The sequence below is a fragment of the Hyperoodon ampullatus genome, assembly GCF_949752795.1.
Source record: "Hyperoodon ampullatus genome assembly, chromosome: 2".
In the NCBI taxonomy this organism is placed as follows: domain Eukaryota; kingdom Metazoa; phylum Chordata; class Mammalia; order Artiodactyla; family Ziphiidae; genus Hyperoodon; species Hyperoodon ampullatus.
In genome coordinates, this window is record NC_136915.1 from 39,202,359 (window position 1) to 39,217,567 (window position 15,209).

General features: G+C 38.6%; 1 protein-coding gene across 3 annotated transcripts in view; it reads right to left on the bottom strand.

Annotated features, from left to right (window-relative positions):
* The window catches only part of LOC307048756 (phosphatidylinositol 3-kinase regulatory subunit gamma), a gene marked incomplete at its 5' end in the record, with an annotated part of 80,278 nt that overhangs the window by 25,908 nt on the left and 39,161 nt on the right, over positions 1-15,209 (bottom strand). For all 3 annotated transcript variants that reach the window (XM_079697955.1, XM_079697954.1, XM_079697953.1), the window contains 2 exons: positions 6,797-6,895; positions 8,808-8,916. In XM_079697955.1, the coding sequence (XP_079554081.1) occupies positions 6,797-6,895; positions 8,808-8,916 (208 nt within the window). The remainder of the gene's footprint in view (positions 1-6,796; positions 6,896-8,807; positions 8,917-15,209) is intronic.

Below are 15,209 nucleotides of genomic sequence, written 5' to 3' on the forward strand. Positions count from 1 at the left end.
GGACATAATGATAAGCAGGCCAGATACAGTACATGCTCTCACAGAACTTCCAGTTTAGGAGCATGAGGAATGTATCTCCGTCTTTATAAAGAGGATAAAGAATTTTTCATTAAGATAGAACATATAAAATAAACAACTAGATATATCAACTGGTATTAAGTCCTTTGGAAAAAAAATAAAGCAGAGTAAAGGGAAGAGATCATTATGAGGGTGGAGAGATTGCTATTTTATACATGTTACACAAGGAAAACCACTCTGTTCAGGTGACATTTAGCAGAGCCCTAAATGAAGTGAGGGAACTAGCACAGCAGATATCTGGGGGAGAAGTTTTCCAGACAGAGGGAATGGCAAGTGCAAAGCCCCTGAGGTAGAAGCAAGCTTGGCATATTCCAGGCACAGCAATGAGGCCAGTGATGCTGGGGCTGAATGAGCAAAAAGGAGAGTAGTGGCAGACAAAGTAAAAGATATAAAAGGAGTTTAGATCATTTAATAGCCTGTGGGTCATCGTAATGGCTTTGGATTTTGCTGAGTAAGATAGGGAAACACAAGAGGGTCTAAGCAGAATGATATCATCTATTTCGTGTTTTAAAAGGCTCATTCTAGCTGCTAGGTTGAGATGAGACCATTCAAAGTGGGAAGGGGTAGAGTGGAAAGATAATCTAGGCAAGACATGATGGTGTCCTGGACAAGGGTAGTAGCAGTGGAGACACTGAGAAATGGAGGGATTCTGAATATATGTTGAAGAGAGAGCTGACAGGATATGCTGTGGCCTGGATATGGATATGAGAGGAAGAGACAAGGTAAAGATGATTTCAAGGTTTTTATCTTAAGCAGTCAGAACGGAATTGTCATTTATTGGAGTGAAAAAGGATATATAAAAGGAACATGTTTAAAGAGGAAAAAACATTTTGGTTTTAGACACGTTACATTTGAGATGCCTAGTGAACATCCAAGAGCAGAGGATCCTGCAGCCTATGTGAAGAATCTAAAGTTCAGGAGAAAGTTCTGGGCTAGATGTATAAAATCAGGAATTGTCAGCCTATAGATGTTATTTGAAGATGAACACAGTTGAATAAGAGAAAAGGTCCGAGGTCTAAGTCCTGGGGTACACCAATGTTTAGTGGTCAGGGAGATGACAAAGGAAACCAAGAGAGGGGAATTAATGAAGTAAATGGTATCCAAAAAAACAATTTAAAAAAAAGCATTTCAACAAAGAGGAAATAATCAACTGGGTAAATGATCTTGGGGCTTGGCAAAGTAGAGAATCACTAAGTGATCTTGACAAAATGGTTTCAGTGGAATGGTAAGGATGGAAGCCTGACTAGAATGGATTAAAGAGAATGAAAGAAGAGATAGAAGAAATGCCTATAGAGAACTGTCTTGAGGAATACTGCTGTAAATGGGAGCAGAGAAATAGGGAAACAGCTGGAAAGAGAAAGAGAGCAAAGGGAGTATTCTTTATTTACTATTCCTAAGTGAGAGACAGTATAGCATATTTATATACTGATGGGAACAGCTCAGTAGAGAGACAAAAACTGTTGATACAAAAGAAAGGACAAGATAATTCCTAGGGTGATGTCCTTGAGTAGGTTAGAAGGATGGGATGGGATCCAGTCCACAACGGGATCTTGGACAAGGACATGAGTGGAACAGGAAAAAGGCAGAGTATTCATATGCATGTTGACAGCTATAGCAACAGGAGCATGATGGAATTATGTCTTCTAACTGCTTCCATGTCCTCAGAGAAACAGGAAGCAGCTTGTTAAAAGGGAAGGAGGTGGGTTGTTGATATGAAGAGAAAAAAAAGAATATGTGGAATTATCATCTAGGAAAAGTGAGAGAGCAAATGGATTGCGGAAATGCAAATTCAGCTGGGCAGTACTAAATGCCCACTTAAGATCAGCAGTCACAAAGTTAATGTGAGACCAATCAGCATGATGTATTTTTCTCCACATTCAGTTGCCCAGGTATAAGCAAAAAATAGATGGAGAGTTGAATTTAACAAGTGTTGGAATATAGTTAGACAACTACTATGAAGGGAGGGAGGAGCAAGTTTGGAGAGAGGATATATTCACAAGGGTAATTTTAATAGTGGACCATGGACCTTAAACAGAGGAGGGAAGTAAAGACATGAAAGAATTGTGGAATGGTGGATTTTTAATTATGCCTCTCCCTCATTGTAATCTTCTTGAACAGAAGAATCATGCTATTCCTTCTTATATCCTAGCACCTGGCCCAATGCCTGGCATATATCAGATTCCTAAAGATTTGTTAACTATCCAGATTTTCTACAATAAATACTATTTGTTGATTTTTTAAATGGTTACTGAATTGAAAAACCTCTACTTTCTTATCACCTACTCTCTGTAGTCTGACTTCACTCTCATTCCTCTCATGTGAGGGTCACCAATGACTTTTACCAAATTCAGACTCTGCTCACTTCCTCTATCACAGGCTCAGATTCTTTGCAGTGACTAAAATTTCCCTACTCCCTTCCTTCCCTCTGTCCCCACTTCCTTCTTAATATTTCATACTCCCATGACCTCTAGGACATTACTCTTTTCTCTCAACCTCTTAGACTGCTCTTCCTCTGCCTCCATCCTGCTGCTAAACACAGTTATTCCCTAAAAAAATTTGCCTTCAGCCTCTACCCATTTTTTCCAAAATAAACTCTTCCTTTAAAATTCCAATTATTCTATATAGATGGTACCTGAATCTTTTTCTGGCCCTATACTCTCTCCTAAGCATTAAACCTAAATTTCTAGCCATATTCTAGATATATTTTTACCTGGAAGTTCTGAAGCAGCTAAAAATCAACTGCTCCTGGCTCTCCTATTTCTATAAATGGCACATTCATTCTAAGCCCCGCAGGGTCAAACCACAGTCACTTTTAACTCCTTCTCAACCTCATATCTTTTCTATTATCAAATTCTTTTAGCTCTTAGCTCCACATTGCCTCTTACTTTGATTCCTCAACTCCATTCCTAGAGCCACCATCCTAGGTAATAGTTTATTTAATCTTTCAATCATGTCATTTTCCTGCTTAAAACGTTTTATTAATTTTTTTTGCACCTAGAAATAAAGTTCAAATTCCCTACCATGGCTCATCAGGCTCTCTGCATTGGGCTCTTTCCCACTTTCAACTTCATCTCCTACCACTCTGTGGTTCACACTGGAAGCCAGGCACAGCAGTCTCTGCATTCATTGGATCCACCAAATCTTTCCAAAATCAGTGTCTTTGCATTTTCTGTTCCCTCTCTCTGGAACACTTTTCTGGATGGCTCTTTCTAATCCTTCAGTTTTCCAAAGTCATATCCTCAGAGAGGCCCTCCTGAAAACTATGTAAAATTCCCTTTCCTCATATTGTGTTATCAGATAACCTTATGTATTCCCTATATAGCACTTCATACGTTATGAAATTATCTTTTCTTTTTTTTATTGAACTAAGTTGATTTACAATATTGTGTTAGTTTCGGGTGTACAACAAAGTGATTCAGTCTCATTTCTTTTTTGGCTGTGCCTCGCAGCTTGCGGGATCTTAGTTCCCCAACCAGGGACTGAACCCAGAGCCACGCCAAGTCCTAACCACTGGACTGCCAGGGAACTCCCTCATTTCTTTTTTATGTGTTTATTTTGTCTCCCTCTCCCCCACTAATACCCCTTCCCAAATATAAACACTATAGACAAGAGATCATGTCTGGCTTGTCCATCATTTTCTTTTCCTAGAACAATGTAGGCACTCAATAATATTAAATGATTAAAGAGTAAATCTAGTTCTGGATGATCATTCCCTCTCAATTAATAATAGCCTTCTAACTCTTTACTAGTCTCTATCCTCTTTTATTTTTTTCTGTTCAAATATGGCCTGATCATATAACTTCCCTATTTAAAAAATGAAATGGGGGACTTCCCTGGTGGGACGGTGGTTAAGAATCCGCCTGCCGATGCAGGGGACAGGGGTTCAAGCCCTGGTCTGGGAAGATCCCACATGCCGCAGAGCATCTAAGCCTGTGCGCCACAACTACTGACCCTGAGCTGTAGAGCCCGCAAGCCACAACTACTGACCCCACGTGCCACACCTACTGAAGCCCACGTGCCTAGAGCCCGTGCTCCGCAACAAAGAGAAGCCACTGTAATGAGAAGCCCGCTCACCGCAGCGAAGAATGGCCCTGCTGGCCGCAACTGGAGAAAGCCCACATGCAACAATGAAGACCCAACGCAGCCAAAAATAAACAAATAAATTTTTTTAAAAAATGAAATGGTTCCCCCACCTCCTTATGATAATAAACACAAACCCCAAATTTTAGAATTCAAGGCCCTCTTCAACATGACCCTTTTCCAACCTTCTATCCCCTACTGCTTTTTCCTCTTTTCAAATGTTACCCTCTAGCCAAATGGGATTGCATCTCACAGAACAGGACTCTATAGTTCTTCACCTTCATATCTTTGTTCCTATTGTTACCTAATCCTGCAAACCTCCTCTCCCAACTTTCTACATATCCAAATCTGTTAGCAGGTAACTATGAAATATAAGCAAGGAGATGGTGGCTTAGATTTGGATGGTAGAGAAGTGTGAAGAGATTATGGATGTAGATTTGGAGGTAGAGTTGGCAGGACTTGTTTAATGATGGATTGGATGTGAGGCTGAGGGAAAGGGAGGAAAAAAAGATTTGTGGCTCTAGTAACTGTAGAAATGGTGGTTCTGCTTCTGAAAAAAGGAAAGACTAGAAGAGAAACAGTCTGGGTAAAGGAGGTGCATTAGAAATCAAGAATTCTGGGCTTCCCTGGTGGCGCAGTGGTTGAGAGTCTGCCTGCCGATGCAGGGGACACAGGTTCGTGCCCCGGTCCGGGAAGGTCCCACATGCCGCAGAGCGGCTGGGCCCATGAGCCATGGCCGCTGGGCCTGCGCATCCGGAGCCTGTGCTCCGCAACGGGAGAGGCCACAACAGTGAGAGGCCCGTGTACCGCAAAAAAAAAAAAAAAAAAAAGAAATCAAGAATTCTGCTTTGACTATATTAAAATTAGTATGTTCTCTAGTTATCTAAGTAGCAACTGGATATATGCACCTGGAATTCAGGAGGTCAGAGCTGGAGATAAGGTTTATGAATCATCACCACGAAGCTGTATATTAAAGCCATGGGAGAGGACAAGCTCACCTTGGGAGAATGAATACAGAGGAGAAAAGGAGGCCCAATTCTGAGCCCTGGGATATTGAGCAAAGGAGTCAGGAAGAAAATTAGGAGAGAGTGATGTCACAACAGCCAAGACAATAAACTGTTTCTAAGAAGAAGTGTCTATGACTAATGCTGCTAAGAGGTCAGGTAAGGTAAGAGAGAAGTGGCAACTGGTTTAGCTGTCCGTGTAGAGTAGCAGAGACAGAAGCCTGACTGGAATGGGAAAAAATTATGTTGAATGAATCACTGTAGAACACTAATTATTCCTCAGCACAACTGAAGTCCTAAGGTATTAATGTCTTTACTAGAAACTGATATAAGCCCCAAATTTCTAGCATAAAATATGGGATTATTTTTCCTAAAGATACTAGGCTGGAAAGGCAGCAAAGAGACAGATAAGTCTGGATTTGAACTCATCCTCTGCCACTTACAAGCTGTGTCTTTAGGACAAGTTTCTTAACCAAGCGAAGCTTCAGTTACTTCATCTATAAAATAGAAATATTAATAATACCTACCTCATAAGGTTGTTTTGATAAATAAATAGATATTGAATGTAAAATGCTTAGTACAAGGAAGTTGTTATTGTCACTATTGTTATCATTATTCTTTTCTTTAGATATTCCTTTTTAAAAAAAAAAAATCACAAGACTTTATTGCCCTTAGGCTATGTTAATTGTTAAAACTAAATGTGGAAATATCTAATACAGTATTCCTAACCTATTTAAATATACATGCCATCTGGGCTTCCCTGGTGGCGCAGTGGTTAAGAATCCGCCTGCCATTGCAGGGGACATGGGTTCGAGCCCTGGTCCGGGAAGATCCCACATGCCACAGAGCAACAAAGCCCATGTGTCACAATTACTAAGACTGCGCTCTAGAGGCCGCGAGCCACAACTACTGAAGCCCGTGTGCCTAGAGCCCATGCTCCACAACAAGAGAAGCCACCGCAATGAGAAGCCTGCGCACCTGCGCAATGAAGAGTAGCCCCCACTCTCCAAAACTAGAGAAAGTCCGTGCACAGCAACGAAGATCCAACGCAGCCAAAAATTAATTAATTAAAAATATATCTATAAAAAAAATTTTTTATAAATATATATACATCCCATCTTTGTAAGTATAAAGAATGATACATCCACGTTATGAGATTCTAATATGCCCATATGGATGGCATGATATAGGCTGAGAATTGCTTTATCTTCTACATATCCTCATCAGCCTAAACTATGTTGAGTTTTACTCTCTGAAGTCTATATTGAGGAAAACAATAGTTATTGGAGGGGTGGATTCCCAGCACATCATTAATAACCTTAGGCTGTGCCCATGACCTCTCCTTCACTCATAAGGTCAACAGTATATTTCTTACTTCATTACATTTAGGGATTTTAAGCCTTTTTGTCTTATTGCTACATAAAAATAAAAACTGTTGCCTTTTTAATATTACATTTAAATATTTAAATGTGTAGAAAAAGGACAGTTAGCCAAACTAAAAATTATGTATCTAAATTAAATAAAAATATGAAAAAATTTGTATGTAAAGATTTAAATAAAATATGGGAATCTTTGTATATCCAGAAATAAATAATCCTAGCAGAACCCTAGTCAAAATGCTGAAAAATACTCACCGTAAAGTCAAAGTGTAATCTCCCTGCATTTTTGTTGAGGCATCTCTGACCAAGAAGGTACCATCTGGCATGTCCCGTAATTTGTCATTTACCTCCTCCCTGAAGAACAGAATTATAGGAAAAATGAAAAAAATGTAAGTGTTGGTTGTTCTTTTCACATATTATCACTAAGACTATTTGGGAGGTAGGTACGTATAAGGTTATAGAATCATGGGGGCTGCCAGAGGTCATTTAGTTCCTCCCCGTAGATATTTCCTTCTGTTTTGATTTTTGGTGTTATGCAATCTAAGGAAGGGTATTTGATTTTTAAACTCTTCCAGGTTTCAACTGTCTGTAAGGAATAGTGTTTCCATTAAGCCTTTAGGGCTTCCTTAGGCAGGTATGAACTTGTAGAGTTTCAGAAAAAAACAACAGCTGTTTAGAAAGAAGATTAAGTTTAAGCAACAGTGGCAGCTGGGTCAGATCAGAGTGGGGATAATTTATTCAGTTCACAACCTTTAATATAATATTCTCCAATATGAATTTATACTGATAACAAATTCCTTCTGCAGAGTTGGTTTAGGACTTTAAGGAACAACACTAGAAGACTCAAAGAAAATGGCAGGGCATAAAAGAACCTTGAATTATAGAACCACATGGTCTTAAAATATAAATTAAGTAGTATTTAAATATAACAGATCCTTTTATTGTACACTGCTAAAATTTAAATTTTCTGATCAATTTGAATATGAAATATATTAAGTCTTCCTTAAAAAATTAAATAAGGAATTACCACAAGACCCAGAAATTTCACTTCTGGGTATACACCCAAAGAACTGAAAGCAGAAACTTGAACAAACATTTATATACCAATGTTCACAGCAACATTATTCACAATAGCCCAAAGCTGTAAACAATCCAAATATTCACCAAAGCCAAATGTCCAGATGAATGAATAAATAAAAATGTGGTATGTACATATAATGGAATAATATTCAGCCTTAAAAAGGAAATTCTGACACATGCTACAACATGGATGAACCTTGAAGACATTTTGCTAAGTGAAATAAGCCAAACACAAAAGGACAAATTTTGTATGATTCCACTTATATGAGGTACCTAGAATAGTCAAATTCATAGAAAGAGAAGGCAGGATGGTGCTTGCCAGGGGCTGGGGAGAACAGGAGGAAAGGGGAGTTAGTGTTTAATTGGTCAGAGCTTCACTTTGGGAAGATGAGAGTTCCAGAGATGGATGGTGGTGATGGTTGAACAATAATGTGAATGTACTTTATGCCACTGAACTGTATATTTAAAGATGGTTAAAATGATAAGGAAAAAAATGAAATGAGTGCTACTTTGTAATGGGAGAGAACAGACAAGAGAAAGAGAAGGACAAGCATATTGAGCAATATAGAAGCAACCTGGAATCTGACTTGGCAGAAATGGATAGGACTTTTTAAAAACAAGAAAATACAATGTTCAAATTTTAAAATATATATACATATATATTTTTTCCTTCTGTAAGTTAAAAGCTTTCCAAAACCAAATTTTACCCAAAAAGCAAATCTATCCTAGAGTTCTGTTTCTCAAAAGGAGGTGTGTGAAGGGTGCATAAAAATCACCTGGGAGGTTATAAGTGCAGATTCCTGGACCCTACCCCATGATTCTTGTGCATGCAAAGATTGTGGAACCATTGCCTTAGAAACAGAAAAGTAAGGAAAATTAAGGACAGATAAATATCTTTTATCCTAAAACACATGCACCTATCCTAAATGTATAGGTTTCATTTATTCAAAAGTCTACCCTCAATACAGTATTAAAAGTAATCATCACAGCCATAATTGAAAGATTTTCTTGTCACTTGTTCTGTGGGAAGAAAAGCGTTTAGAAAATTTGAAAGGTTCTCCTAAACAATTTTTTAAATGGTAATCTTTAAATGACAACTTGTGGGGCATTAAAAATGTTTTATTTTAACTCCTAATCTCAAAATTATTTTTTAAGCTTCATTCAATTATAGTACCCTTCTAGTTACCTTGAAATATCCCCCCAGTACCATTCTGCATCCTGAAGAGAAACAGAACCGTCCTTCATTCCATTGGTAATGGCTGAAGTCACTGGCTTAGGTGGCTTTGGTGGAAGAGCTAGAAGATAAATGAATATTATTATTTTGTAGATGTAAATTATTATTTGTTTTCTAATTTCCTCAAACTCAGCTCGTTAACCAATGTACATTAAGATTCAAATAATTATAAATCAAATTAAAAGTTATTTTATGTTAAATGTTAAACATTAGCCAAAGAAAGAATCCTTTTAGAACTCTACCAATAATTGCCTGAAAAAATGAAATATTCGAGCTATTTGCGTTTTCTTCCTTCTTATAAAATACTAACTTTTCATTGGATTCCTTTCTCCTAGACCAGGGGTGGAGAATAGAGAATGTCTGTGCCACCATTCTTTCAAGGTGGCATTGTGAATGAGCAGCACTCCTTTCCTCCATGCCAGGAATTGGTCTCAAAATCCACGTCATTTTTTCTTTATGCAGTTTCTTTTTTTTTTTTTTTTGCCCCACTGAGTGGCCTGTGGGGATCTTAGTTCCCCAACCAGTGATTGCAACCGTGCATCTGCAGTGGAAGCATGGAGTCTTAACCACTGGACTGCCAAGGAAGTCCCCTCAAAATCTGTGTCATTCATGCTTCCAGGCATCCATTACCAGTCCATCAGAGTGAGATAAAGTCTGTTTGTCATCCCTGCCTTAGGCAGAGGAGTGAATGAATTGCGTGAATAGACACCACCCAAAATGGCTTTGAAAGCAGCGAGCTGATTCAGCTCAGTTCCCTGGTTCCCAAAAATACGTATTAAATGTCTATCATGTGCAAGAAAGTGCTAAGAAGTGGGGATACAGACTTGAGTAAGCCACCGTCCCTGGCCTTGAAGAGTTTACAGCTTTGTGAAAATGTTTGCCACGATGGTCGTAATTAGACTGTCCATCTGGAGCATGCCCACTTTCGTCAGGCGCACTGGGGCTCCCTGGCCTTCCTGCCTCTCCAGTCCTGGCCCAATCTGCCCCCTACTTTATGATTTACTGACAATTATCATGAACTAGCTCTTCTCTAAATTTGAACATCACATCCTATGGTTTTGGTTTTTTGTTTTTCACAGTATGCTCTTTCTCACTACTTTCCATAGTCTTCTCTGTACTTCAGTTTTCAGAAAAGGATGATATGAGATCTGCTTTATTTAAAAATACTGACTAGGCACCACAGCCTCTGTAGCTGAGGGCTCAGTAGCTTGATCCCATGAAAAGGAGGAGCAAGGCCAGGTAAGTGGTTACTGGGAGAGAAGTAAGCTGTTCACATGTGCGTTTATACCTACGCCTTTAACACATTTCCTTAAAAAGCATTAATAAAGAAATGGACATTGAGACACTAGTCCTGACTAAAAATCAGTTGATTCTGCCTTTGTAATAACTATCAAAGGGTATGTTTCATTCACATAAGAGTACTTATTTTTCATTTTCTGGTGTTAAGAACACAATATAAAATACACACCAATTGATACAGACTGACTTCTGCACCTGACATAACCATTTACATCCATTCCTTACATGAGACAGATTAAGTGTAAAAGATGGTCAATTTTGAATTGCAGAAATGACTTTAGTAGGGTTGGGTAGTGCTTTGTCAAATGGATGTCATAGTTTATTACTAGTAAAGAAAAGGGAAACATAGTTTGCATTATCATGTCATATTTTCTAAAAAAAAACTTAATAGGGGCTCTATATTTAGTGGTCATATTAGGAAAAATGATAATCTGTAGAATGAATAGCTATGTTTTGTTACAACTAATACTTTCTTTGTTAAAAAGGTTGTATTGGCCATAAAAAGGAACGAAACTGGGTCATTTGTAGAGACATGGATGGATCTAGAGACTGCCATACAGAGTGAAGTGAGTCAGAAAGAGAAAAACAAATATCGAATATTAACGCATACATGTGGAACCTAGAAAAATGGTACAGATGAACCGGTTTGCAGGGCAGAAATAGAGACACAGATGTAGAGAACAAACGTATGGACACCAAGGGGGGAAAGTGGCGGGGTGGTGGAGGTATGATGAATTGGGAGATCGGGATTGACATATATATACTAATATGTATAAAATGGATAACTAATAAGAGCCTGCTATATAAAAAAATAAATAAAATAAAATTCAAAAAAATAATAAAGCCTAAAAAATATGTATATTTGTACATACACACACAATAAATTAAGTAAATTTAAAAAATAATAATAAAAATGGGGCTTCCCTGGTGGCGCAGTGGTTGGGAGTCCGCCTGCCGATGCAGGGGACACGGGTTCGTGCCCCGGTCTGGGAGGATGCCACATGCCGCGGAGCAGCTGGGCCCATGAGCCACAGCCACTGAGCCTGCGCGTCCAGAGCCTGTGCTCCGCAACGGGAGAGGCCACAACAGCAAGAGGTCCGCGTACCGCAAAAAAATAAAAATAAATAAATAAATAAATAAAAAGTAATAAAAATGTTGTATTGGGACTTCCCTGGTGGCGCAGTGGTTAAGAATCCACCTGCCAATGCAGGGGACACGGGTTTGAGCCCTGGTCCGGGAAGATCCCACATGCCATGGAGCAACTAAGCCCGTGCACCACAACTACTGAAGCCCGCACACCTAGAGCCCATGCTCCTCAACAAGAGAAGCCACCACAATGAGAAACCCGCGCACCGCAATGAAGAGTAGCCCCTGCTCGCTGCAACTAGAGAAAGCCTACGCGCAGGAACGAAGGCCCAATGTAGCCAAAAATAAATAAATAAATAAATAAATTTTTTTTTAAAAAGCTTGTATTGAGTCTTCAAATTCAAGTGTGGCTTAAAATGTAAATATATCACATGATGCATTTAAATACAATGATGCCTCTGAAGCAGTCAAACAGCATTCGTTTTGTGTTTAGAACTACAAAAGAAAATCTCTTCAAATAAAATAGTTCTAAATTAGAAAAAAAATAAACTTTTAATTCTAAACAGATGTCCAAAAAACTTCTCTCTCAAAAGACAACATGAAGCCCCTTCACAAACAATTCAGTCCAAAAGCCATTAAGGGAGAGCTGGTCATGATGGCCAAGAGCTGGTGTCAGAGCGCAAAGCAGGTGAGGGAGGACTATGTCCATGTTTGAGGGCAGCTGCACAACAAGGATCTCAGAGCTCCAGCAGGGTGAGGAGGGAATCCTCAAGAGGGCAACTTGGCGTGGGGTGTTGAAGGTGAGTGAAGAAGAAGGGCAGTGGCCTGGGGCCCGGGTGGCACAGAGTGTTGGAGACCAAGCTAACAAGGACACAGTCCTAGGAGGTGGGCATCCCAACACAGTGGGGCAAAGCCAGATTAGGATGCAAAGAATTTCTAATTGGGCAGGGGATGGGAGGGGGTAGGCAGAATGTAGCAATAACTATGAAAGACTGGGTAATACAGAGAAATGGATCAAATAAGTAAAACTACTATAGATAATAGGAGCTGGGGTTCTCACAGTCCAAAAAGGAAGTTACAAATATGGAAAGGTAGAAAAATAGAATGAACCCCCTGGTTTGGACTGCAGTTGCAGCTATTGATGGGAACTCATGGAATTCAACAGATAGATGGATAGATAGATAGATATAAATGTCTGTACTTATAGAAAATACAACTATTCCCTAGCTCTGTCCCCTGAGAGGTCCTGGGATCAGCAAAATCCTAATATGCACACCGAGCACCCAGATCTTGGTTTCTAATGCCATTCTCTACTAAAAGGAACCAGGGCTCTTTGGAGAAATGGCTGAGGTGGGGCAGAGCAAGTACCAAATGAACCTGGAACATTATGTTGTGCTAAAAAGTAACCAAGTACTCAAAGAATGAGGGGCCATGACAAAAGAACAAAGAAGCCAGCTTGAAGGGGCTCCCACTACCAAATCTGGGATAATTGGAGCATCAATACAAATAATAGTAAGGGAATATAAGCCATTAAACAAAATAGGAATCTATGTGTCCACACAGATATAAATAAATAAATGGAAAAATTGAAAGATTAATGAGGAGGAAGACATATAATTTTGAAGGCCTTCCCACAAATGCTTATTAATCACAAAAGTATTGAAAAAGACTAATATAATAGTGGAGAAACCTGGCAAATATACCTTAAGCAAGTAATCAAGGTTACTACCAACAGTAATGATGAGATCACGGGCCCCCAACAGGATGCATCACGAAGGACACAACATCACTTCTGCCAAATACCTGCCATATATGCATAAGCTGAATCTAATCATGAGGAAATCAGACAAACCACAGACAAATCATCAGACAAACCACAACTGAAAGACATTCTACAAAATAACTGGCTTGGTGCTTCCCTGGTGGTGCAGTGGTTAAGAATCCACCTGCCAATGCAGGGGACACGGTTCGAGCCCTGGGCCAGGAAGATCCCACATGCCACGGAGCAACTAAGCCCGTGCACCACACACCTAGAGCCTGTGCTCCGCAACAAGAGAAGCCACCGCAATGAGAAGCCCACACACCTCAACAAAGAGTAGCCCCCGCTAGCCGCAACTAGAGAAAGCCCACGCGCACCAATGAAGACCCAACGCAGCCAAAAATAAATAAATAAAATAAATAAATTTATTTAAAAAAAAGAAAAGAGATTCTCTCTTAAAAAAAAAAAAACTGGCTTGGAATCTTCAAAAATGTTAAGGTCGTGAAAGTCAAGAAAGACTGAGGGACTGTTCCAGGTTGAAGAAGACTAGAGAATCATGACAATTAAATACAATGTGTGAGTCTGGACTGGCTCCTTTTGTTATAAAAGACATTACTGGGACAATGGCAAAACCTCAATGGGATCTGAGGATGAGATGGTAGTAATGCATTAATTTTCTGATTTTGATAGTTGTATTGTGGTTACATTGGAGAATGTTCTTATTGGTGGGAAATACACACAAACATGGTCATCATGGACTATCATGTCAGCAACCTACTCTGAATGGTTCAAGAAATCAAGTTCTTTGTATCATACTTGCAACTTTTCTTTAAGTTTTAGATTGTTTCAAAAAAACTTTTTTTAATTAACAAAAAAGTTATAGATAATACTGTGGGGAAAGGGGAACAATGTGAATATAAGAATGCAGTTGGTCCCCCATCTCACACCATATATGCAAAAATTAACTCAAAATGGATCAAAGACCTAAATGTTAAGAGCCAAATTATATACCTGACAAAAAATTGTATCTAGAACACATAATGAACCTTGAAACTTAACAGAAAAAGAAGTGACTAAAATTAAAAATGGGTAAAGGATCTGAATAGACATCTCTCCAAAGAAGATATACAAATGGCCCACAAGCACATGAAAAGATATTCAATATCATTAGGCATCACGGAAATGAAAATCAAACCGCAATGAGATACCACTTCATACCCACTAGGATGACTATAATCAAAGAGACAGATAATAACAAGTGTTGGTGAGGATGTGGAGAAATTGGAACTTTCATACACTGCTCATGAAAATGTAAAATGATGCAACTGGTTGGAAAACAGTCTAGTAGTTCCTCAAAAGGTTAAACATACAGTTACCATATAACCCAGCAATTTCAATCCTAGCTGTATATTTCAAGAGAAATGAAACATACAACCATATAAAAACTTGTATATAAATGTTCATAGCTGTATTATTTATAATAGCCCAAAAGTAGAAACAACCCAAATGAATAAATAAAACGTGGTGTGTGTGAATACATATACATATAATTAAATATATTTAATATTTAATTATAAATTAAAAGGCAGTAAAAAGGAATAAAACATGCTGTAACATGGATGAACCATGAAAACATTAGACTAAGTGAAAAAACAGTCATGAAAGACCACATATTATATGATTCCATTGTCCAGAACATGAAAATCTATAGAAGACAAAGTAGAATAATGGTTGCCTAGGGTTGAGTTGAAGGGGAAAAGGGAATGACAGTTAATGTATGCAGTTATGTATGCAGGTTTCTTTGGGGGGTAATGAAAATGTTCCAAAATTGCTTGTGGTGATGGCTGCACAACTCTGTGAATATATTAAACACTACTGAATCATATACTTTTTAAGTGGATGAATTGTATGGTATGTGAATTATATCTCAATAAAGCTGTTTTTTTAAAAAAAATCAGACTTCTGAAATCACTAGATGCGGGAGAGCTTGCTATAATCCATACTTCTTTTTCTAATTGGCTACTTATTTATACTTATCTTCTTTGAAAAGGATGTGGCTTATAAAAGTAGCAACAGTTGGAACTATAATTTTGTAGAATTTAAAATTCTGCTACGTATAAGGATTAACAGTTTAAATGTGTGCTACACAAAAGCACTTTGCTATCACTATGAAAGGTACAAAGACAAGGCACTCAAAAGAACAAATCTAG